This window comes from Paralichthys olivaceus, chromosome 9, assembly GCF_024713975.1.
Source record: "Paralichthys olivaceus isolate ysfri-2021 chromosome 9, ASM2471397v2, whole genome shotgun sequence".
In the NCBI taxonomy this organism is placed as follows: Eukaryota; Metazoa; Chordata; class Actinopteri; order Pleuronectiformes; family Paralichthyidae; genus Paralichthys; species Paralichthys olivaceus.
This window is the reverse complement of record NC_091101.1, coordinates 10,967,720-10,992,771: the sequence shown is the minus strand read 5'-3', so window position 1 is coordinate 10,992,771 and position 25,052 is coordinate 10,967,720. Positions and strand designations below refer to the sequence as shown.

General features: G+C 43.2%; 1 protein-coding gene across 3 annotated transcripts; it reads left to right on the top strand.

Moving 5' to 3' along the window:
- The first annotated feature begins 7,499 nt into the window (after positions 1–7,499).
- LOC109627246 (synaptopodin) lies at positions 7,500–24,785 on the top strand. Of its 3 annotated transcripts, none has more exons than XM_069531117.1 (4): positions 7,500–7,517; positions 12,498–13,791; positions 17,871–19,942; positions 21,892–24,785. In XM_069531117.1, exons 2-4 carry the CDS (start codon positions 13,623–13,625, stop codon positions 23,083–23,085), a joined length of 3,435 nt encoding a protein of 1,144 aa, XP_069387218.1. In that variant the 5' UTR covers positions 7,500–7,517; positions 12,498–13,622; the 3' UTR covers positions 23,086–24,785. The 3 variants fall into 3 exon arrangements, with proteins under 3 accessions (XP_069387218.1, XP_019939269.2, XP_019939297.2); XM_020083710.2 differs by lacking the exon at positions 7,500–7,517 and adding an exon at positions 8,554–8,726; XM_020083738.2 differs by lacking the exons at positions 7,500–7,517; positions 12,498–13,791 and adding an exon at positions 15,517–15,724.
- The last annotated feature ends 267 nt before the right edge of the window (positions 24,786–25,052 follow it).

Here is a 25,052-nt window from a genome sequence, read left to right as displayed (position 1 = left end):
CTGCATTCCGAAGCACGAAACGGCCACAGTGGTATCATCCAGGTGGGTGGCTGGTAACAGTAGTGGATGAGCAGTTTTCTCCAGGCGTAGATAGGTTTTCCATTACAAATCGTATCAGGTGAAAAAACATGTTTTCTTAATTGCTCGTTGTAAATAGCAAAGAGCGTTTTCTTCTTAAAACCACATGCTGAGCAGATGGGATTAAACCAGAGCAGCATTCATAGATAAACAACTCTGATGGCCCTTAGGTGGAACCTTCTCTTTACAATAACAAACGAGTTCACATTGACTTGGAGAGGACACTTCCTCTGCATGCTGTGTGAATAATTTCAGTATTGATTCCACATTGTGCTGCCTTGCTACGTGCCTGTCAGGGGTCAGGGGTGGGAGCGGACGTGATGGAGTAAGTGGTATTTATGGTAAGAGCGGCAGCGTCTTTTCCAGACATCCAGACGTGTCGGAGGTCACGTCTGCCATCAGTGAGGTGCAGCAGGGAGTGTGTGTGTTCATGTGTGTGTGCGTGGGTGTGTGCATGTACAGACAAGTACACATGTACTCATACACTTACACCCACACACACCCACACACACAGTGCAGAGTGAAGCTCCAGTCATCTGAATCACTTGGCCAGAATCGAGCTTAACTCACACGGGCATGTAGTGAAAAGAGCTGCACCAAACTCAAAGAGTTAAGTGTTCCTCCACATAATGTTTTTAAAGACTGAATCACCCACCTGTGGCATTAAAGAATGTTTTCAGTCCCGTCTGGTATTTAGTTTCCCATGAGAGCAACTGAAAGAGTGATGTGTCATTAAGAGTCACAGTTGATGGAGTAAAACCAAGGAAAGAGGTTCACTGGCTGCTTCGCTCTTACTTAATTTAAAAAGAGAAAACAAGACTAAAAATCTGTCACCACACAAGTGGCCCTGTGAGGCTGTAACTCTTATTGAACACCGGGAAACAGAGCTGGAAGGATGACATATGGAGACTCTCCAGTTCTTACATCTCTCTCACATAGTAAGGCAGAAAGATTTAAAGATTTTTAGGTATTTGGGAAAAACAGTGATAAATCAAAGTAAAACTTAATTGGCAGTAATATGTATAGTTTTATCCAGTGTCCTTTTGATGCACTGCACATAGAGCAGAAAGACTGAGCATTGAACGTAACTTTCATCAAAAGAAATTACTTTAAATATTTTATTGCATTAAAAAAAAGGTGCATGACCTATCACCTTTGCAAAACAGAGGTTATTACAGGGAAAACATTGCTATCAGTTACGGTAATACTGCACAGATCAACATAACTGCTCAATTACACAAAGTCCAAAGTCCAGCAATAATCAAAAACAAGGACTTGAACCATTACAACACCCATTAGTCAAAGTCAGTGTTGAAATCTTTAGGAACCACAAATCAAATCCAGCACTTTCAGTTTTACAGGACATGCTTTGGCTGGTTTTGGGTTTGGCATAATGATCGAAAACCACAACAAAAAACAAACTGTACAGAATGCTACTAAAGATTCCATAGACTGACATTGTACTGTATAAAATGTGCAGTAATCATGAGCACAAGTTTAAAACTGTATTGTTTTTTGACCAAGAAATCATGTAGACAGTCTATTGTGACGATAACACGTGTATTCCTGTTCAGAGTGATGTAAATCATGAACACGGCCACCAGTGTTTACATCAGCACTGATTTGTGTCTGGAGGAATTCAAAGAGGACACTGAACACAACAGAAGCTAATTCCTCTCAGCATCCCAAAACACCAAGGCAAATCAAGCTGATTAGCCACCTAATGAACCAGATTAGCCACATGGAGATTCTGGTATGTAGTACTACTGTGGGACAACAGATACAAACACAGATAATCACTGTCCTTTAAATATATCCCTCCCCCTGTGCTGGGGACATACAAGTCTGTCCAGCTAAATCAGGCCCAGTGAAACTGGTGTATGCCATCATTCACCGTGCACGAGTTTTGAATCCTCATTTTCTCTTCACATAATAGGGTTAAAGCCAGTAAATTCATTACATCTGTAGAGTCATGATTCGTTCCCATCACTGACTAATGAATAAAAACTGTGCAGCCAGACCAGTTCTCAGAGTTTAGGATGGAAACCACAACCAAGAACATTATTCACATCCTGCACTATTAAATTGAGAGAAATGGAAGAAGGTAATGTCTGACCACACGTCCTCGCTGCATCCACTCACACACAACAACTCTCTCTCACACACGCACTGCAAACCCCAAAGTGATGGCCAGTGCTTTGACAATGTGGCTGCCCACCACTTCCACAATACGCTCCAGCATTCTTTCATTTTGTTCAAGTCCCATGCAACCTGGGGATCTCACTCTCTTTTTAAAAACTGAATTTCTCACAGCTTCACTTTACATGTGACCTCTCATGACAAACTTTCCCTCAAATGTGATCGAGTTGCCTGTAACTTTTACAGGGGAAATTCTTTCCTAAGACTGTCTGGGGTTGGACAAGTTTGGAATTTCTTTTACTGAAAGACGTTCTTATCACCTCCAAGGAGATTATGTTTTTGCCCATTTTTGTTTTGTTTTGCGTGTTTGTTGATTGTAAGCAAGATTAAACTAAAACCACTGAATGGGTTATAGGGACGCAGTATTGATCAGGGATTAACCCATAAAATGTCACTTCCTTTAACATTGTGAGATAGGGGATTTGTCAACATTTTCACAATTTTCCCAGAGAATAATTCATGGATCTTGATGAAAAGAATCAGGCATGTTTAGAGGACTGCTATCTATGAGTGTAGAAAATTTGGAGCAGCTTGATTAAATTTACCGGGACTGTTTGTCCTTGTGGGAAGTTTTGTGCTCCACTGAGTCCTAGTTAGAGATGTCATTGTGGTCAAATGGACTAATCAGTGAGAAACAAATTCTTCTTCTTCTCTGGCTTAACATGACTATTTTCTCCTCCATCCTATTGCAATACATCACTTCCTGTTGGGCAGAACTGCAAAGAGAAAACTCACGTAAACTTTTTTATTCATCATTGTTCATCAAGGAAGGGAAAAGCCAGTGACAGTGAGATGTTGCTGCAGGGGAAGCCGTCTGTGTTCCTGTTTCTGTCCCATCTGTCAAGCGGCTGCTGGACAGATCAGAGGGGGTCGTCCTCAGAAACTGTCTCCTATGGTCTCCTGAGCCTGGCCGACGAAGATGAATAACCATCTCCAACCCTCTGGTGAAGCTTCTGTACCATGACCCATCCATCGGCCTCTGCGGACTCTTTAACACTTTTCTCCAAACCGGAAAAACTTGCGTCCTTGCCAGCATCTTCGCTCGGCCTCAGAGTGCGCTGGGATCCACTGTGGGCCAGAGAGAGCCCATTAAACCCGTGCAGTGATGAGTGATGAGCAGAGCATGCTGTGGAGACTCTGCTTAAATGTGAACAGCAGGAACACCTATTACAGCCTGACTCACCGGTTTGGCCAACCTTCAGGCAACTAACTGGCAGGTAAAGTGACACTGAGCTTCAGTTGTTGCATTTTGATCCTGTTTCTCACCGAACAAAAACCCCATGAACTGATTTTTGCATTATGAATGAAATCATTCTCCGACGTGGCTCCCTTATTAGCAACATGATTTGACATGAATGTTTTTGCAGCTGCGTTATTTGTACATTAACTCAGCAAATCGTTGTGTTACATGAAGTTATTCCCGGGTGAGACATTTAAACCTTCTCCAGTGGCTTATTTTCCCTGAGAAATGGAGAACGAGGGAAAGACGAAGAAAAAATAACTGAACCAACAAAGCCTCTTGTGTCCTGAGAAGGAATATGGGCCCACAGAACTGAAAATGATCCAACTTATTCTCTTAATTCAGAGAGTTAAAAAAAGGGAGAGGGCCATGCAGAGCCCAGATGGCAGAAGGTATGAAGGTATGAATTTAATTGCTTCCAGACGCCATGTGAGAAGAGGGGATACACACTACTGTAACTGCACTAATACACACTGAGAGACTCCTGATGAATATTGTTACAAGCCACGGCAATGTGTCAGGATGTAAATGTACTGTATGTAAATTAATTACAAACCAGCTTGTGCAATGCCACTGGTTTTATTTAGCGAACTGAAATGAGATCATGAAAAAAAACACTGACTTTCTCTGATGTTTCTCTTTCTGTGACTCTTACTTTTTCTCACACACACTGATACACATTCACAATGACTGCGGCAGATATTTTGGATTCATTCACTAATGTATTTCGCAGGAGGTCATTTGAATAAATATTTTGTCAGGAAACTTGCTTTGTGTGACACAGGTTAAGTTCTTAGCTCGTGCAGTGGTGACCCAGATCAGCATTTTTGGCATTTTGTTTTTGTACATTTTGATTACGTTCCACGGAGTGTTGATCCAAAAACAAAGAGCGAGCCTCTTGTTGGGGGAATAATTCCTGCCTTGTTCCTGTCCCATCTGCGGAGAGCCCCGGCCACAGTACGAGGCTGAAAGGCATTTAGATGGAAATGGGCTGAGACAAACGGAATCAGATGGAAATGTCACATCGTTTGTGACATAACCTTGTGCATAATGCTGATCAGACGGATAAAATGCTGCTGTGAAATGCTCGATTGTAATTATTTTGATGCTTAAACCTTATTGACTGGAACAACACAGAATGGGAAAAATAGCCAGAATGCGGCAAAGTGACAGGTTAGAGTATGTGTGGCATTTAAAAAAAAAAAATCTTGTGCACCCCTCCCATTTCCCCTTATTCTCTAACGCTTAACATGACAATAGAGCAAAAAGGGTGTAAAAGTGTTGCCTGACATTCCATTGAATTATCTAATGTCCTGTACAGATTACAACCAGACTACATGTGAAAGACGTCTACCTCTTGTTATGTAGCTATTCACACCCAAACCACTGATCTGTGACACAAACCCAGAGTATTAATTCAGTTTCTCATTCAGCTTTAAAACGGGGACAGACCTTTATTTTCTGTTTGGTGCTGCATTGCCCAAAAACTAAATATAAAGATGGACGAAGCGTCTCCACTTGCTCCCACTATCCAAAAACCAAGCCTAAATATCTGCCAAAATGTCCCATCAACAAATTGAGCCTCAGTTGACAAGTATGACATTTCATCACATTTTTTAAGCATCAAATAACTAATTAACCTAAAATAACAGAAACCATCTTTGAGAAAAAACTAAAGCTGTATTCACACCAAAAGCAAAATGAATTTCTGGACAACAGCACCACCTGAGGCTCACCAGTGCCAGGACCTGCCCCTGGTGGGTTCCCTTCACAACACTGATTGGCTATCGCAACATTGCATCACACAAATTTTTCAGTTCAAATGTCTCAACTTGAGTGACTGAAGCAAATGTCGCAAAGTTTGCATCTATTTGCATCTTTGCATTGACTTTGTATGGGATCTCATCACACAAAAAATCTGCTTCACCTTTGGTGTGAATGCACCATAACATGGAGGGGGCAGGGATTATTACCTATGCTGCAGTCAGCCACCTGGCTTCACTTTATGGGAGCCACCATGTCCATCCTTATATGAAATCTATTGTCCATTGGAAAACAAGGCCTGTTTGTTCTTCTACTCATAAAACTCAGACTAAATGACATTGACCAAAACTTTCTGCAACATCCGCTGTTTGTTTGTTTTGGCCGCTGCGGCAATGTGAACACAGCGGAGTGTGATTCTAAACTAGATAACTGCACAAATCTATCACGTTAAAACATTCCAAATAAAATCCAGATGAGCCGTTAGCGAAGGAAACAGTGATTGAATCCAGGGCAAGCCCCCCGAGATTCACTTGCAATTATTTCTGATTCCCTCCTGTCTGAGCAGCACTGTTGCCAAAAACACATTAAAGGAGGCAATGGTGCTATAGCTGATTGTGTTGTTTTTTTTATTTGTAAATAGCAGAGCTGGCTCCTTGTGTGAGTGTGTGTATGTGTGTGTGTGTTTCGACAGTTTACCCAGACATAGAGACAGAGCCAGCTGATTGTGGTTTGGGCTCAGTCTGTGAATTAATGCACCGGGGCTCCCGCCATATGCTTATGGTGGTGTGGGTCCAAGTCTGGCACTCACATAAATGAACACACACACACACACAACAACAAAAAAGGACTCCAGGATACACTAGCAACTCAGAAGCTTTGCCCAGTCTGTGGAAGCAATTGAGACCACAAAAGTCTGTCGTAGTGGGACTTGTGCCATGGAGTATATTTAGCATATAGATTGGATTCAGAAAAGTTTGCGTGTGGTTTATTGTATTAGCCGGCGCCAGGTCATCATCCCAGCCTGCTTTTACTTCAAGAGAGAAATGAGTTGTCTATCAGGCAAAGCTATGAAGTGATACTATAAAGGAATTGTAGGACCGACTGCTTCTCTTCTAATGTGGCCTTACAGTAGTATACATCATCAAACCACAAGTGGACACGCCCTGAATCTACCAGGCTTTATTCTTTGCTGCCTCAGACCACAACACCCTCTGAGGTCGTGCGTATGAGAAATACAGATGTCTGCTTCACTGAAAATAAACAGAGGCAGAGCTGAAACATGAGCAGAGCCTTCACCAAATTAGTCCTACATACATGTCCAGAAGATCGGTAAAGAAACACAATTCGTATGGAGTTGTGCTCTCAAGCACACCATGCCTCATGTGCCTCGTAATCACTAAGGAACATCTACCCATCAAAACATCCACAAGCATGCTGAATTATCTCCCGTTCTCTCTTTGCCTTTCACTGTGTTTATACTGAGGCTGGGCCTTTGAACAGCCCCACGGCTGTATCCCATTACATCCAGAGGGATGTGCTGAGGGATGATAGGGTGAGCGAGAAAGCGGAGAGGGGCCTGTGTATGATTCTAATCAATTCAGGCCTTGGCTGTAGCAAAGACTCTTTAATAACTTCTGTAGATAGATCCGACTTGAGAGGGAATGCAAACCAGATCACTTAGGAAATTCCACCGCGCTCTCTTTGCAGCAAAAGCCCCTCTTCTGAAGGAATGTGTGCGAAGATTTCCCCTCAGTTCCTTGGTCTCCCACACACACATTCATACACACAGCTGCCCTTCAGAGTCACGCCAGAAGAGCAGAGCCAAGCCGGCCGCTGGAGAGCCAGAGAGGGAGACAGAAGAAAAAACGTAGACACAGCGGCTAATGGCTGCTCTCCCAGCTGCATGGGGTCTTACACATACAAACATGTCAGGAGAGGTTGGGTCAAAGGAGAAGGCGCACAGGAATGGCGATGAAGAGAAGGAAGACTGAGGGGGAAAATCTTGAGTAAGTAGCCTAAAGTGAGACTGTGAAGAGAGGACTCACAGAGATAAGGAGAAGGGAAATCAATCTGGTGACAGACGTGTGAGGAAAGAGAAGAAAATGACAGAAGAATACAGAGAGGGAGAGTGGGAGTGGGAGGAAAGTGATGGCGGAGGCAGCGCTGAGACTTTACTTTAAGTAGACTCCGTGTGATGGATTGTCTGAACCGCCTGGCAGCACCATCCATCCATCAGGTGAGGAAAGGTGCTGAAAAGAATATTTCAGACAAAAATGCCACCAACAGATGACACTTTCTGAATGACTAAAGATACAGAAAATGATGCTTTTGGTTTTGCCCCTTCCGGTAAACTTTGTGTAACCTTTTTTTTTTGAAAGAGGGGTGATCCACAAGACAGAATAATTGCACCAGTAAACATATACTATGGCTGAAAGATCATTAGGATATTTCTGAGCAGTACATATTTTCGCAGCCATGCATTTGCAATCCAGTGCTCACAGCCAGAGCCTCACTGGGGGGGGGGGCTTTGTTTTTTAGGATGTAATATTTAAAAGATTTGTGCAATGTAGCTCTATATGTCTCTGCACAAGACTGTAGATGTGTAAATCTCAAAGACATAATAATTTCTGAGCCTCAGACACTATGGAGCGAACCAGATGTTACTTTTGGACTCTATATGGCACTTGTGGGATCTCTTGAGTCGATCAATGTTTGGAGATATGGCATTTTATTAGTGAATCTAAGGATTAACATCCCTGCAGAGAGGCTAGAGATTGTATACTATTTGCCAGAGCATCCATGAGTTACTGTCCTGAGCAATAAACACACAGTAAAAAAGCTCTATGGGGTCTCCATACCTGGTGTTTCATTTTTGTGTGTTTTATTATTCAAAAACAGCCAGGCACTGCATCAACAGATTCTGTGGGTTTTAGCAAGAACTTGACTCAGACATTTTTCCTGCATAGTCATTCTTTATTTGGATTTGTCTGGCCAGAGGTGCATGGCGGGAAAAATTGCAAGAAAAAGGGGGGCAAGAGAACAGAGTGGGGCCTCGACATCCCTGTGTGGAATATGAAAATATATTATAGCATAATGTGTTCAGTATGCAAGCTTGAAGGAAACCATATGAAAAGATCCCAGACAAAGAGCCTTCTGTGCTCCAACTGACCCCCCTCCCAACCCCATCCTTCTCTGTTTCAATTGAGGGAGTGAGGGAGCGAGGGGGAGAGGTAAAAAGGGGGAGGCGTGTGTGCAGGGACTGAAAAGGGGCAGTGCTGCACACTCTGGCTGCCTCACACAGCCAGACCCACTACAGTACAGGTGAGCAGCGTGACAACACCAGCAAACAGGAAGGAGCACAAAACCCCTGGAATTTTATCTGCTGCTGTGAGACTGATCGCTGCAGACGTTGTCACCTGCAGCCCGTTACATTTGTCCACTTGGGGTAAGACGTTGTCTATTTTTGCAGAAAAGAGAGAGACAGAGAGGAAAGGAGGGGAGCAGGGAACTACAGCAGAAGAGGAGGGAAACTTTGAAAGTCTTTGTCTGTGCAGATGACAAACATCTGTGGCTGGCTGCTGTGGGGTTTTTTCCCTCGGTGTAGGCTTGCAGACTTGCAGAGAAAGGGGGGTTGGCTGGCCACATTAGCACTGTGGTCCCTGATATCTGAGCCTATTGTCCTGAATGTGTGGAGCCTGGGGTTTAGCCAGGTTATAGAGTTGAACTGCACTGTGTAACATTAGAGAGTGTATCTAATTAAAGACCTGGCTGGAGACTGTATTGACTTACGCATATAAGTAATTGCTTCCTGTTAACACAACAGGTGAGAGCCATTAACTGATTTACAGGGGGCGATGGCAGGTTCTATTCAGCCATATGTTACCTTGCATATATTAGCATAAGATTTAAAACTGCAGAAAACTTTTTTTGTCTCTGTGTGAAGAGAAAAACAGTCATACTGTGCATATAGTTCCTGCTGTATTGGTATTACTTATGCACGTTTTACATTCTTAAAATATGCTTGTACTTCCTTCCTTTCATTTCTAACAGTTTTCAGATTATGACTCTGATTGTTTTGGAGGGTTCCTCCCTCTTGGCACCGGATCACACGTACCTACTTCAAGTATTTATCTCTGCCTCTTGAAGTTCTCCACCTGCGTCTCAGAGAGAGTAGGATGAGCTGCACATGAAGCTGACACTTCATCACAAGGTTTCTCCTCTGCATGATTAATGAGTGCACTCACAGGATTTTTGAAAAGAAGGAGTAGAGTGGTGAGAAAATTGTGACTTTCCTTGGCGCCTGTGCCATGCAGAGCTTTACATGTCAGTCATCAGCTGGGCACAAGTCGAGGCATGTCGACTATCACAGACTCCTGAGGAATTATGATTCAGGAATGCCAATTTTGGAGCACTATCCAAAATTATTTTGCACTGCTGAATGGCTCTTTTGTCTGAGTCAGAGAAAGAATGAAAGAGAGAGAGAGAGAGACAGAGCAAAGGGCCCTGTTAAAGCCTTTATGCCATTTACTGCGGAATTATTATTTTTTGCATGCCAAACTGTAAAGGAGCCACGCACAGCAGCCACACGGCAGCTCTGCCCCTGAGGGGTTCAGTCATAAAGGTTTGCTCATCGCTCTCCGGACCAGATGTCTCATTGTAAGCTTTGTTGTCTGATACACTTTCAAGTCTCAGTGGCTGGAATGCGTGCTCACCACACATCTCACATTTAGTGGGGTGCAAAAGTCTGGGAAGGCTTTCCCATTCAACCTGGACACATATTGAGGCAGAGCCACAGATGATGTACAGATGTAATACCTGAGGTAACAATGCACACACTATATGATTTATTAGGTGACTGACAGGCTTTCAACACGTTGGCCGTTGATTGCAGATGTGTGATAAATGTATAACACTACGGCCACAAGGGACGTATGAGTGATTACGGTTTGTGCCGCAGCCAGAGCATTTCCTTTGTGTGTCATCACTATGTGAGACATGCTGCAGGGAGCTGTGGGATACATTTTGCTGTCTACATATGAATCTGTCACGTACTGACGATGTACAGGAACTCTGTGATTACGCTCTACAGTGGCCGGCGGGCTAAACTGTAAATGATATCCTTGGCTCCTCACGTGGAGGTCAATGGGTGGCACAGTGAGCGGAGCAGCACAGGTGGGCACTGTAAAAGTACCTTTTGAACTTCAAGGTAATTGAGGGGAGGAGGCGAGATGACATCAGGTCTTAGGTATGGCGAGTAGATAGGATCACTTGGAGCGGGGGAGATATCCCAAGTTCATCTGGATGAAACGCAGCAAGCGAGATGGAAATTAACAAATTGGGCCGACGAACAAAAAGGAGAAAACAGATTGTTGCAGTTGTGGATTTGGAGAGTCCATATGCTGGTGTTTTGTTTTCTGAGCCAGAACGATAATGCATCTCTGCACAGTTTAAAGTTTCCTACGTCTGTTCTCTGTCCAGCACTTAATAAATATTGTCAGATTGGATCGAAAGACAACAATTAAACCATATTTTAATCAATCTGCTACAGCAGTGGACCAGAGGGAACCCTTGATACATGTTCCTCTCTGTTCCCATTGATTACATTCGCATGTGAAGTCTTGGAACAACAACTGTGTTTAAAGTAAATAACAGAAAAACCATTGGGGGTGCCTGGTGAAAACGAATCCAAAGAGACTGTTTCTGATTCCAGATGAGATCCAGTTTGATCCCAGCATAGATAACACAACTGGGGGAATCAAAGCCCCATTGTCAAAAGGTGTCTAAACAATACCAGCTTTCATCTTGTCTCACTTGACACATTCACACCAGTAAGCAAAACTCTTCTGCAGGGAGGTGGGGCTGTGTTGTGTTTGGACCATTGTGTTCCGAGGAATAAGACTGTCATGAGTCATGACCCATCAGTCACATCAGTGGCACATCTGGGATTTTTCGAAATTACACAATTATATGTCAAACATCCATGTACAATTCCAGATACTGTAAGGTGCACATTTAGGTCAGTCCTTGTTACTGTTAGCTTGACAGCTCCGAGCAAACATATATTTTGAGCATTGTTTCTTGTTCAAGCACAATGTGAACTTCAGAAAAGCTGAGAAAATAAAAATTAATGAAGACAGAACAGGGGCACTTTAATTCGTGCCCCCAACCCTCCACCCCCACCGGCTGCGCCCCTGGATCCGCCCCTGTGACTCAGCAGTCGCGTTGCAGAACATCTTCACAAACCTTGAGAAAAGACAAACGTGTACGTGGTTGCTAGGCCCCTGAGAAACCAGACAGTTAAAAGATAATGATTATGTGCGTCGTCCTCGGCACAGGCCACCCACTCCTGAGTGTTACAGTGGTGAGTCACGGGTGAAAACAAATGCAGCCCTGATCAGCGTCAAGGAGAGGCAAGTCTGATCAAGGACAAGGACGTGCAAACACGGGTTTGTCATTACAAACTTTGCCAGTGGGTCTTATTAGCTTTGAAGAGGGAAATGTGACACTGTGAATCTAATGAAATGCTTTATCAGATAAGAAGAAGGAATGCAATGGATGTCACTGTGGGACATTCACATCTTTGTTTGTCTCCTCATATCACATCACAGGCGTGGGCTCAGATAACGCTAATTATTTGGCAGATTTCTGACATTCAAGAATTAATGAATTGTGACCTTCCTTCCATATTTGAAGTTTTATCATGTCCAGACTTTTATAACTGCATATCTTCATTTCCTGCTACACCCTTTTAGCCAAACTAAAGTTCAAAAAGAGGGCGCTAGTCTTCATCTTTAAAGACTTGCATTGTCTCGAAAATAGGTTTAGATTTGTGCGTTTTAATGCTCAAGCTGTGTTCATTAAAAGTGTTGGATGAGCCAAACTGAGTTTCCCCATTTGCCAGGTTTGCCAGTTGTACAAACTGCGGCCTCTCAGTCAGCACAAAGGCCAGGTTTTTGGACTGCTTCCTTGAAAGCATCATGATAATACTTTAAGTCCTGTACAAAGCAGTGGGCTGAAACTCGTGTCGTTATAAAAAGGGTGATGATGGAGAATGAAGCAGAGTTCTTGTACCAGCGGTTTACCAAAGTTCTGAATAGATGTAATATCTAGCTTTTATCTGTGTAAATGTCACATTTTAAATAACAAAACTGTTGGATTTTGATGGTTTTGAAATTTGCATAACTTGAATTAAACCTGCATATTTCTCTTTTCACAGGTTATTCTGCAAAATGGACGTGGAGATTTATAAAAGACCTTTTATTTATTAAGCTACGTTCACCAAACTAAAAACTGGCTGAAGAATCCGAACTCAGATATAATCTATTTTTTACTAGGAGCAAAACATACAAATCAAATCTGTGGGTAGCAGCTGCTGACTGTTGGATTATTACATTCATGAAAACTCCCAGATTCCTCAATCGACAAAAGAAATGTCCTTGGTTGTGGTTTCGTGAACAAACACAAGAAAGACATTGAGCCTGTGAAGGCTGGATCTGGCTTTATTGTATAACAAATACCACAGGAAACTTCAGTAAAGCAAAACTAACTGGCTGCTTTAAAGCTCTGAATACAAATCAGTCTGTGGAATAACCTTTCCAGAGCGAAATGTTATTCCTCACATGCACCTAACAGCAGGAAGCGCCCACATACACAGTCCCCCCTCACGTCACTGCAGAGTTATGATCTCCAAGATAAAGGGCAGATCCTTTTCTCAGAGAGAAAAATAATCTTTGTGCTGGAGATACGGATGCAGACGAAAAGCATGTTTTGGTGACCGAAATAGCAGAGGAGGAAGAGCAAAGTCTGGGAAAGGAAAAAAACGGAGTACTAGAGATGCAAATAGAGAAGCCTGGACTGATTCTCACCCGTCTTTGCCAGATTTTGAACAGAGCACAACAAACTTGTGCAATTTTCGTGGCAGTTATCCACGGGAGCTCATCCAAGACACATTGGAGCTGACCCTGCTGGAAGGTCCTGTTAGACAGAGAATAATACTTCATGAGGACCAAAGTGAGAGCACACTTCTTCCATCAAATTTCCGCTGACTACAGAACAACCTTTGGAGGCATTGTTGCTGAAAGGGGAGCCATGGCCGGAAGCAGCAAACTGGAAAGCTGAGCTACTTCTTTCCTCGTCCGCCCTTTGGTTTGTCTTCTTGTGTTTGCAAACTTTTTTCACTGCCAGCCAGTGAGGAGTAAAACTTCCCATCTTCCAGCTGGATCAGTGGCTTCATCTTATCAGGAGAGAAGATTGACCTGACTGGAACTAAACCGTCCCATTTCCCACTGCTGCAGGGCTTTTTGTTTCTGCTGCAGCAGGAGTATTTTAACTGTGGGTAGCGATGGAGATGAATAAGGGACATACGTCAATCAGGAGAGGGGTGAGCTGGAGTCCAGCAGGACAGAGAAAACCTCTCCAGGCAACGCAAGACACGCACACTCCTGGGACAGAGTGCAATGCATTATGGGAGAAAACAGGATTCAACAAAGAACATATGAGCCGGAAAACAAGTAAGAGTTTGTTTATTTGGCATTTTATTTCTTTAATTGTGGAGCCCAAGCAGTGGCATGAAAGTGCTCTGTTACTCTGTGACTATCTAGACACTTGTACATTTTCAGTGGTTTGTTTGTAATGCAGCTGTGATGCTACAGTATAGCTTAAACTGTTGTTTATCATCTTCTCAGAACTTGTGCGGCTGAGACAGCGAATAGAGAAAACAGGCAGCCCTGCGTCATCAGTTCTACTTGACGCAGTGAAATACTCGATGAAACATCTGTTTCCATGCTGTTAAAAAGTAAAAAAAGGCTGTCCTACCACCAATGGAAATGCAATCAAGCATCACCGCTAAAGGGCAGACTTAAAATACAAGACAGCCACTGACAATAATGGCCTAACTTCTGGGAGAAGCTGTTTGGAAACTTTTTCCAGACCTTTCTATTTTTCTTTCACAATTTCCAACTCCAAAAGAAGGAAGAGGAGAGGAGTTAACTCAGCTCTATAATAACATAGAATCATTATGTAGTTAAATAGCAGTATTAAAAAACAATATGGAGATATTATTACCTCTGGGCGGTGACGGGTTTGTCAGACGCTGTATTCAAAGACCGTAAAAAAAACATTGTGGACATTGTGCTGTGAGGAAGCATAACAGAAAGGTTGTGGCCATTTAATATTGTTACGTAGTCAAGGCCCTGATAAAAATCTCCAGCCTCTGCACTCTTACAGCACTGTTCTCATCACTCATTACCCACTAATTAGTTGCCTCAAGTTGAACAGAAATCCCCAAAATCAACACAAAGGCGTAAAAGTCAACAGCACCTCTGCAGGGACCGTTCATAATGCACAAAAGTAACAATATGAACAGCGGGGCTCAGTTTCAACCTCTGGGCTGGTCTTGTATTTCCCCCATGGGATCCACCCTGGAGCTGAGGTCAAATTCAGCCTGGTAAGGGCCCAGGACCTCCAGTTAATCCTTGTCTTTCCATATGGCTTCACACATCACCCACAGGAGCCGGTGCTGTCATCCCGCACAGCCATGGCCTGGAGAAAGATAACATCCGACAGGGTAATCTGACCTTTGATACACAAATGCATGGTTGGCCCCCTGACTTAAATCCTACTGCTGTCGGGGAGTGTTCCCATCTCAGGGATAGGACCAAGGGCAGAGGGATCTAGAGCAAGTTAGAGGTAGGGGGAGGTGGACAATGTAATGTAGAGGCTCTTGCATCATCTTTTGAAGGCTGAGTCTTGTCTCGATTGGAGGACAGGAAATTCCTATCCTGCACTTGCAGGTTGGAGCTCATGGCCCAGAGGACTCACAGAGGGCAGAGGACGCACGGTGAACACACATGGCGCTGTCCAGACAGACGTGCAGGGCAGCAGAGGTGCTGGAGCTCTGGTGTCCCAGTGGTCTAATAAGCTGGAGCAGCCTGTATCTCTGGCTTCCCTTTCCACTTCAAAGACTTGAACCAGGGTCAGACACTTGCCTGCCATCACAGGATATTAGACAGAGATAAGACCACCATTGATTGGACATCTCTCCAGAGCTGTCAAAACAAACGTTTCTCCACATGAGCACTGTTTCTCAGAGGCATGTCTCATTCTTTATAATAAGTGCGCACCCAGTGGAGATGGTGGTAACACAGACTAAAAAAAGTTAAAAAGGGCTGGAGGCTGAATGACAGACAGCACAGCCTCCAGCTACAGCCCCCTCCCTCCCTCTCTCCCTCTGCCTGCCTCTGTGCTGGGCTGTGGAGGGGAAGAAACCTGATCCTGTGGCTCAGACTCGGTACAGAAAGGGGGTGTGAAGCTGAATCAGACGCAGTTAGATTGAAAACTCCTCTGGAAGTACTAGAAAACGCCGGAGCTCTTGAGTTTTGAATTGGAAAAGAAGGTAAGAGATTAGGCACTGAAGTGATGACTCAGGGAGAGGATTATTTTCTGGTGAGATTTTTTACTTATATATGACTTAATATGACTTAGGAGTGTGTTGTTTTTGTATCAGATGACATCAACTTAACTGTCCATAAACCTTTGCTTTTATCCCCCCCCCCCTCACAACTGAACTTAAAGTTGAAACTAACTTATTTATTTATTTATTGCCCTGCTGTGATCTATAACGTAATTTGCACTGGAACCTAAAAATAGCATGAATTAATTTCTTTCAATCAGATTTATTTCCAATTATGGGTTGTTGATTGATCATCCCATCTGGAAAGGTGGCTACAGTTGTTTAATTATTACTAAGTTTTGTTACAATGACTTAGCTTGAAAAGGGGGAAGAAGATGCAAATCTAAATCGATATCATTTGTATTTTGGTCACTGATGGCATTTGCACCTGCATGTTACTTGATAAGAAACTCTGGCTCACAGCAGAGGCTAGATGTTTATGGTGAGGACATCTCATTTCATGTCTCACTGCTCAGGTATATCATGGCAGCATGGATTACAAACAGTAAATGGCAAATAACAGTCGTTATTGAGACCTTTGAGCTAGTTATTGACAACCCTGATAAAAGCATCTGAATAAACAATAAGTACCTGTGCAACAGGGCCGCTTCACATCTCTGCTGCAGCTTATAAAAGACAATGATTTATGTCATGCCAACAGCGCTGAGGGGGGTGCTTGTTTAAAAGGTTGTGCGATGATGTTTTTATCCTTGTTATATTGTTATCACATATATCTAATGGGGTTGATCTATGATATCCCTTTTAGGGTCACGCTCCGTCTTTTCCTCTGTCAGTGTCAGGTTGATTGATGTGACACAGTTGAAACTGACATTGATGCATTTCCCTTCACACATGAGAACAGTCATCGAGCTTGTATATGCAATGATGATGTATATAATCCAAACGGGCCCCATCGTCCCTTTCTATTAGTTAAAAGAATACGATAAAAGTAACAAAATGAATTTATCCTTGTGATCTTGACAGGGGAGTATTTGTGAGAAAACTGGAAAGAGTTAAATAGATTACTGTGAGGGCAGACTTAAAGTCTGTAAAAATCAATGACTGATGTATATTACTCTTTTTACTGGAGGGAATTGTTAGCTTTATACTCTGTGGAAGAAAAAATATTCATTCAAAATGTATACCGTGTTGTTAGTGTGACTGACACATGATTACACCATATAATGTTGCTGTCTGGATCCATCACCTCATTAAATGAAAAAAGAGTCTTGCCTGGAGCAACGTTAAATATTTTCCACCAGTCTGAAAAAAAGTGATGCAGCTTTGATTTTCCTCTCATGAACTTTGAAGCACGATGCAGTCACTATATTTAAGATTGGGAACACTTGATTGTATAGTATGTTTATAGACAGCAAGTGAAATATGTCCTTTTTGGAAGCTGTAGATTGTAAAAAATGGTCTATTAAGGGTTTGAGCTGTAGCGTCGCACAAATTAACTACACAGAGAAACCAAAGGCATGTTGGAAGCTCAGGCAGGGAGTTTTTCCTCAGCGGTGGAGGAATGCTCAGGGAGGGACTACTGCAGATGGCAGAGGAAATAGCTCCGTTGCCTGGAATGGAGCTCTTAAGCTCAGAAAACAAACTGTCAGTTTTAACACGGACATATTTTAGCTCTTAATTTCAAAGTGGTCAGCGAACTGCAGAATCAGGTCATTTTTTTGATCCCATAGCAGACAATGACCCAGATAATTTTTCTTACTAACTTTAGTTTAAGCTTTTACAACTTTCCTATTAAATTGTTTATTTGAAATGTTTCTCGGCCTATGTCTGTTAGCTCTTTGTCTACACCTCCAGTCCTCAAAGCTGTATTTTTGTCTCGCTGGAAGAAATCAAAAGTACAGCAATGAACAATAAAAAACATGGTGCAGAGACAATTATGTGGGTTTAAGAAAAATATTCAATCCCAGGCTTGTTAAAAATGTGTCCTTGCTGGTTCTCTCTATTTGTACATAAGAGCCCTGTGGTGAGCTTTAATTGGATGTTGAGGGAGTGTCGTATGTTTAAATAGTATGGTTTGGGTCAGTTTGACCAATAATCAAACAACACTATAATGAAAAAAACAACTAAATCCATTGTTCCTTTCATTGATCAGTCCACTCTCTTTCCTTTTCACTTCAGATTTGACCCGCAGTGCCAGTTTATCAGAGAAGGAGCTCAAAGAGGCTCGGGTCAGGAGCCAAATCATCGCCGCCCAGCTCACCGTGCCTTCCAACTCCAGCTCTAGGGGCGTGCAGCTCTTCAACCGCCGGAAGCAGAGGGTCAACGCTTTCACGCTTGAAAGCTGTGGAGAGGGCTCAGAGGAGGAAAGAGCAGAGAATTTGAAAACCACGGCCTTGTCCAACAAATTGACATGGGCAGAGAGGAGCAGTGAGGAACACGATAGAGATCTCAACTTGAAGAATAGCGCCACCAAGCCTCTTCTCTCGTCACCTGTCAGGGTACCTACAGTAGGTCACATCATGGAGGAACCATGTAAAGATTTCCACAAAGAGGAGGATGTGGAGGATAGTGTTATCCAAGAGAGACACTTCCTGCCTGTCAAGGAGGAGCAGGAGGAAGACGAAGAGGCGAGATATAAAATCCATGAGGACAAAGTCACGGAGGAGATTCCCCCAGGAAGTAATAATACTGATCCAGTCATGGTTGGGCATGTTGAAGAGGAGGCAGAGATAAATGGGGGGCTTTCAGGGCCGGCTCCCCGCGGAACGTTTCTTAACGGCTGTCACGGTGCCTCTGGATCAGACAGGGCGTTTGTGTCCACAACCAAGCAGACAAGTGCCATCATCAACAGAACTGCCAGGCCCTTTTTCTCCCCACCGACAGTGCAGTCTCCAGAGGCAGCCAGCCCTGTCATGAACATCCCCCCTCCTCCTTCCTACACCACTCCTCCTCTGCCAGCTTACACTGCTCCGCAACCTGTGGCGTTCTCACCTCCTCCTCCACCTCCATCGTATCCCACGCCACCTCTACCGGCCTTCACAAACCACCCGCCGCAGGCCTACTACTCCAGTCCTACTCCAATGTCTCCAGTGATGTCGCCTTCCTCCCCTCCACCATCTCAGTTCCCAGTTTCTTCTGTATCTCACTACCCACCCATGCCTCATTATGGCCCACCCAAGGCCCCAAAGCCCTCCAACTTTGCTCCTCAGCCCTCCACAGAGAGTAGGCCAATAACAACGATCAAAACAGGGATACTTGAGGAGGGGGCGGTTAAGAGGGCAAGTAGGAAATCAATGTTCACATTCAAAGAGAAGCAGGTGGTAGCTCCGAACCCTGAGCTGCTGTCTCTGGTGCAAGGGGCGGATGACAGGAAGAAACACGGACTTAGATCTGTTCCAGAGCCAACATCTGAGGAAGAGTTACTGGCTCTGGGTGCAGAGGCCTCCAACTTCCTCGCCAAGGAAGAGGACAGGAAAGATGAGGCTAAAGCTCCAGAGTGGGCCTCCTGTCTTAAGAGCTCCAGGACCCGACCCAGAGAAGAGCACAGGCCAGAACAGACCCTCACCAATGTCTCTGGAAAGGGGGCTGAGCTGTTTGCCAAGCGTCAGTCCAGGATGGAGAAATTTGTTCTTGATAATCAGAAAGCAGGTCAAATGAGGTCTCCGTCTCCCACGATGTCTCTGCCACCATCTTGGGTTTACCCATCAAACATGCCTGGGAGAGTCAAGGCCATTGCTAAAAACTCTGACATGAGCACTCAGCTTTCACAAAACCTAAAGGCCCAACAGGCAATCAAGCAGAAACCGAGGCAAAAAGCTCCAGCACCACCTCCGGTTCCGGAGCCGCCACCCTTAGAGAATGGATGCTCCAAGATAGAGATGGACCTATCGAGGCACCGGCCCTACCAGATTAACTCGTCACTCTTCACCTTTAACCCTGTTAAGGACCCCATTAGTACGCTACCCAGAGGAGCACCACCGGCCAAGAACATGATCTCCACCCAAACGTTCTCAAGACAGACTTCCTTGCCCCACAACCCTCCCTCTCACTTCCGTACCCACTGCATGTCTCCTCAGCTGCCTCTCAGTCCCCCAGGTGGAGCAGAATATCTGTCTAATCCAGCTCCTGGGCAGCCAAAGATCAGTTCTCCTATGCCTGCCTTTTCTCCAGAGCGAGTGTCCTCTCCACGATCAGGGGTCCAGGCACCAAGGCCAACGTTTTCTACCAAGAGGGCAGGGATTGCACCACAGGTGTGGAGACCTTCTCTGTATCACTTTTAGAATAAAATGTCTTTAGTGGGATTGGGTCTTTTGTAGAAATGATGCATATGATTGTGAAACTCATTTTGATTTGGAGGGTTTTCAGTTTTCAAATTTAATGCACTTTTTTCTTAAACTTACGCATCCTTCTTGTGCCTCTTCTTTCATTGTACCATCTCCTACACTGTAGAAACATTTAGAGTTGAATCTTTTTAGATGTGAAATGATTGAATCTTGAAATTGTAAAATACTTGCCCTATAGATACTATAAGATCCGTATGCCACAATGAATTTCAAATTCCGATATTGGTAAGTAATCACACTATATAATGTAGAATTTCCTAAAATTATGGAAGAGAACATATCATAATTATCTTAATTTTCCATTTTTTTTTCCAAATGAAGATCCTTATCCTTGGTTAAAATTTTTAAAAAGCGCCTTGATGGACTCAGATAAGTTGCTAAACCCAAAGCTGCTGAGCACGTCAGCACTTCCATTCTCTGTGCCTCTCAAAAAATAATGAGAAACAACCTCACACTCTTTCCACTTTGTCTCCCAGTCCTGTGGTCACGAGGGTGATGCTGCTTCACAAAGCACTTTAACAGATGGTCTGGCATCTGCTTTATGATCTATGATTTGCAATTTAATGCTGCTCACTGACATGAGAGTTACAGCAAGAGAGCTCCTTTTATGTCTTTATGTCTTCAGGGTAATACACTACACTTTCAAGCTTTTTTTCCTACCTAAATATATGGTTCATGGTGTTTACTTCTTTGATGTCTCAGGTAGGGTGCATACTAATTTGCATCGAAGATCTACATATTTGTTGTTTTTGTGAGATAAATTAGTATTTCCCTATGTATTTTTTCCCAGGATGTCATCAGTCAGGGTTTATGTATGTTTCTGTTTATAAAACTTGATTTACTCTTCTCTTCTGCTGTTATCCTGTCTGTTATGATTGATTTGCTCTTTGTTAAAGCTAGTCTCTCCTTCTGTAATTAAAGCTTTGTGTTAACACTGTGCTCTTTCTCCTTTTTCCTACTTTCTGACTTCATTTACTTCTTTCAGACTTTGACTTTTAACATTAACTCTTCATTATTTCTCTTTTCTTTCTTGCAATCACTCCACACTAATAGATGTAACGTGATGGTTAAGTAAACAGATTATTGACACAAGCAGCCAGGTCTATTTTTAAAACAGTATCTGACATTTAAAGTTGGAAAATAAGCTCAACTCAGCATCTGAAGATATTTTACACTTTCAAAAGAATCTGGGTTATGTGTGTTTGTGTTAAGACCTGACCCTCGGGCTTGTTTCATCCTCTCCTCAGGGGCTCAGAATTTCAGACAAATGATGTGACCCTTGATCTGGGTCTTGTTTCCTCCACAGATGCCCTGACCTTTTGAAACATGACCATATCTTAAAAGATCATAACTTGCCACGATACTGATCTGAGCAGTTCAGACTATAACTCAACCGACTGTCCTCATATTATTATCCTGAGCAAAGACTGTTATTTCTGAATTAGTAAGCATATTAACATGGACTGCCAAGTTCAGGTTAACCACCTCAGCAAGGCCAGGTTACAGTAACCTGAGAGAGACACTGAAGACTGGGCCTTGCTGTGTACACTGGGGCCAGGCTTTGAGGAAACACAAACAGCAGAAGGGAATACACTCAGATGACCTGACTTACACTGGGGGCTCAGACTGAACACATAAACAATAATTAATCAAAATAAATTTACTTAGAAGCTTTAATGAAATAGCTTTGTCAGGTAAAGTCACGGTCAAATCAAATTCTAAGAATTTAATTATTCCAATGTGAAAATAATTACACTCTTGTTTTGTATGTTTATTTGTTATAGTTGTGTATGCATGTTTGTGAGAGCCAACTCTACTCCCTTAACAAATTGTATTTATTATATTTTTGCCTACAGACGCCAAAGGACTCAACCCCAGTTGAAACCTCAAGTGATACTCCCACAACAACCAGGACACCCAGTCTCACCAGACGTTTCAGCAGCCCAGAGGGTCCCGCCTCAGGAGCCTGGACGTCCGGCCTACAAATTAATCGCCCCTCTACCACCACCTCCAGCTCCAACCGCTCATTCATTTCCCCTGTATCCACTCCCAGGGGTTCTAGATGCCAGTCACCTATGACCAGTCAGAATATCCAGTTTTCCACTGTTAACTCAACCACATCAGTCAGACCCTCGCAGATATCTGCCGCCACCTCTCCACGCTCACCTCCTTGGGGGTCGAGATGTCAGTCCCCAATGGTAAGCCAGAATACTTCTGCTGTTGTCTCACCCAGACCCTCCCAAACACCCACAGTGACAACTCCTATCTCCCCTCCTTGGGGTTCGAGATGCCAGTCGCCGATGGTAAACCAGAATATTTCCACTGTCTGCCCCGTTTCTACATCCAGACCCTCTCAAACAGCCACAGCCACGTCTCCCATCTCTCCTCCTTGGGGGTCGAGATGTCAGTCGCCAATGGTAAACCAGAATACTTCCGCTGTCTGCCCCGTTTCTACACCCAGACCCTCCCAAACAATCACAGCCACGTCTCCCATCTCTCCTCCCTGGGGTTCACGTTCCCAGTCTCCAGCTCCCTCTCACAACAGTTTATCCTTTGCTGCCACCAAACCTCTGTACACATCCTCTGCCACCTCTCCTGTTCCCCCAGCCAAAGACAATCGCTGCATGTCCCCCATTGTTAATACCTTAGACTCAAAGGCCAACCATCGCCTCCTGGCAAAGAACATCATCAATGCAGCCAAACGTAAAAACAGCCCGTCCCCTGGTGCACTGAGCGGTCACAGCCTCCCCATCTCACCGCTGGGAAATTCGCACCATGGCTACGACTGTCACAAACCGCCCACGAGCCCCTTCCAGTCTCGTGCACTGGGGGCCCGGTCCCCTCCCTTCACCAGCCCACCACCAACCCCGACACAGAGGATCTGCTCCCCCGTGAGGCTTTACAACACTCGCTCCCTCACCGACTCTGATGCCTCTGTTGAGTCAGAGGACTCGGGCCTCCGGTCGCCCGGCCACTCCTACAACACCTGTCCCCGCGGCTGGGGCGGCAGCCTGAGGGTGAAGAGGAGCAACGTCTCCACTGACCTGTGAGGGTGTTTACTGGACAAAGATTAAAGCATAATCACACTTTCTGCAGACTTTCTGGGTTACTTTACTGCAGCTTTCATTGCTGATCCTGGACTACGATTAATGTATCAAGGTAGTTTTAGTTTTTTATGTGACTCACATTCATAGTACAGAGTGACAAGAACAAGCTTTTTACATAACACAGTTGCTGTGGCTTGTATGCTTCTATACACACCAAAAAGTGCAAAGACTCTAAATTACTCTAAATGACTTTTACACTTTTTTACATACACAACACAGTGACTATTAAAGTTGAATAATGTCAAAGTAAAGGGGTGTGGTTTTGAATATTATTAATGAATTATCATTATCATTATATTTACTGGTCTTGCACAAGAAGAAGTGGAGGGAGGTTTTAGGCAAAGAAGGGACACACAAAGTGAAAGTCGTGTTAAAACATATCTTAATCGACTATACAGTACTTTGGTTGAGGCACTATCCTTGTTCTGTATTAATAAAGGATCTTATTTAACAATCCAGTCAAATCCTGATGAATATTGATGTAGGTGATACTAGGTTAAACGACATTCCATAGTTTTTCTATAACAAAATCACAGTGGTCAGTAGGTAGGACACATGGCATTCACATTAACATACATGGTTAAAGTATTCATTGCAATTTATTATTCATTTTTAATCAATGGAAAATAAATAATATCCATAACTATCACAGTGCAATAATCAGTTTAACACAGTGTATAGTATGTTGCTTTATGTACTGCATTTGGTCAAATGAATGTATGGTTTACAGGCAGGTTGACAGAGAATGGTAGAAACAAGGTAGTGTTGAGTATGAAGAGTTATGTCAGGGTTAGATGGGACAAAGACACGTCACTGTGGCCATGTTTGAGGAAAAAAAAAGATTTCAAAGGGTTTTTTGCAAATGTTTGAGAATTGATGATGAACAATTGAATAAACAAATGTTAGCCGAAGACTTGTGCAAATGGCATATTGATTGTAATAATTGTTTTGAAGATTGGTGTATGTATGCCTATTTTTGTGGATTTTACTCATCATAGCTTCATTCTTTTTCATATCAGTGATGTCATTCATGAGGGAAAAAAACTGTTAGTAAGAATGTTGTATGTTGTTTGGGAGAAAAGGATCGGAGGAATGATATGTATTTTAAACACATTTAAATACATAGTTTTTTTTTATACTTGATTTGCACTTCTATTCATTCCATTTCAGCAGCTATGTTTGCTTTGTTTAAAACTTGATTTGCTCTAAATAGTGTCATTCACAGTAAGACCAGCAAATAAATATGCTTCTGATCACAGCTAGCTCTCTGTCTCAAATGTTGGATAATGAAAGCCATCTTCCACCACTTCCCTCTTAGCCAGTCTGGTACCAGCACACACAACAGATCATTATTTCATTCCCTGACATGTGGGGGCCAAGAGCATCAGCACATTTCTAAATATTTACTTCAGTGTGTGTTGGAGTGACAGGGACACCTGCTGCAGGGTGACCTGTCTCCTTCAGCACGATGAAGACACTGTCCTGGATAGATTTCAATCTGGTTCACCTCTGTAGTTTTGCAAGCTTTTTCTTGGCTCTCTGATTGCATTCCTGATTTTTTTATCAACACAGCTCATGTTGAATTTTACTTACTGTATCATTTCTGAAATAAGAATACAAAATAAAAAGTGATGACACACCAATTTAAATCATGTATAGTTTGTCCATTGCTTTATTAATTTAACCCTGAATTGAAAATTATAATGTAGCTGAAAGTAATGTACACTGCAAAAGTAGTTTCCCATTTTTTAATACAATAAAATGAAATAGTGGGACATAAGTCATCATATTCAGTGGAATTCATACAGAACAGGGAAGGATCAAGGATTTTTCTAAACCAGGGCCAATATATAATAATTAAGGGGCCACAATTTATACAAAGGGGAAAATTATATGTTCAACACCCATGC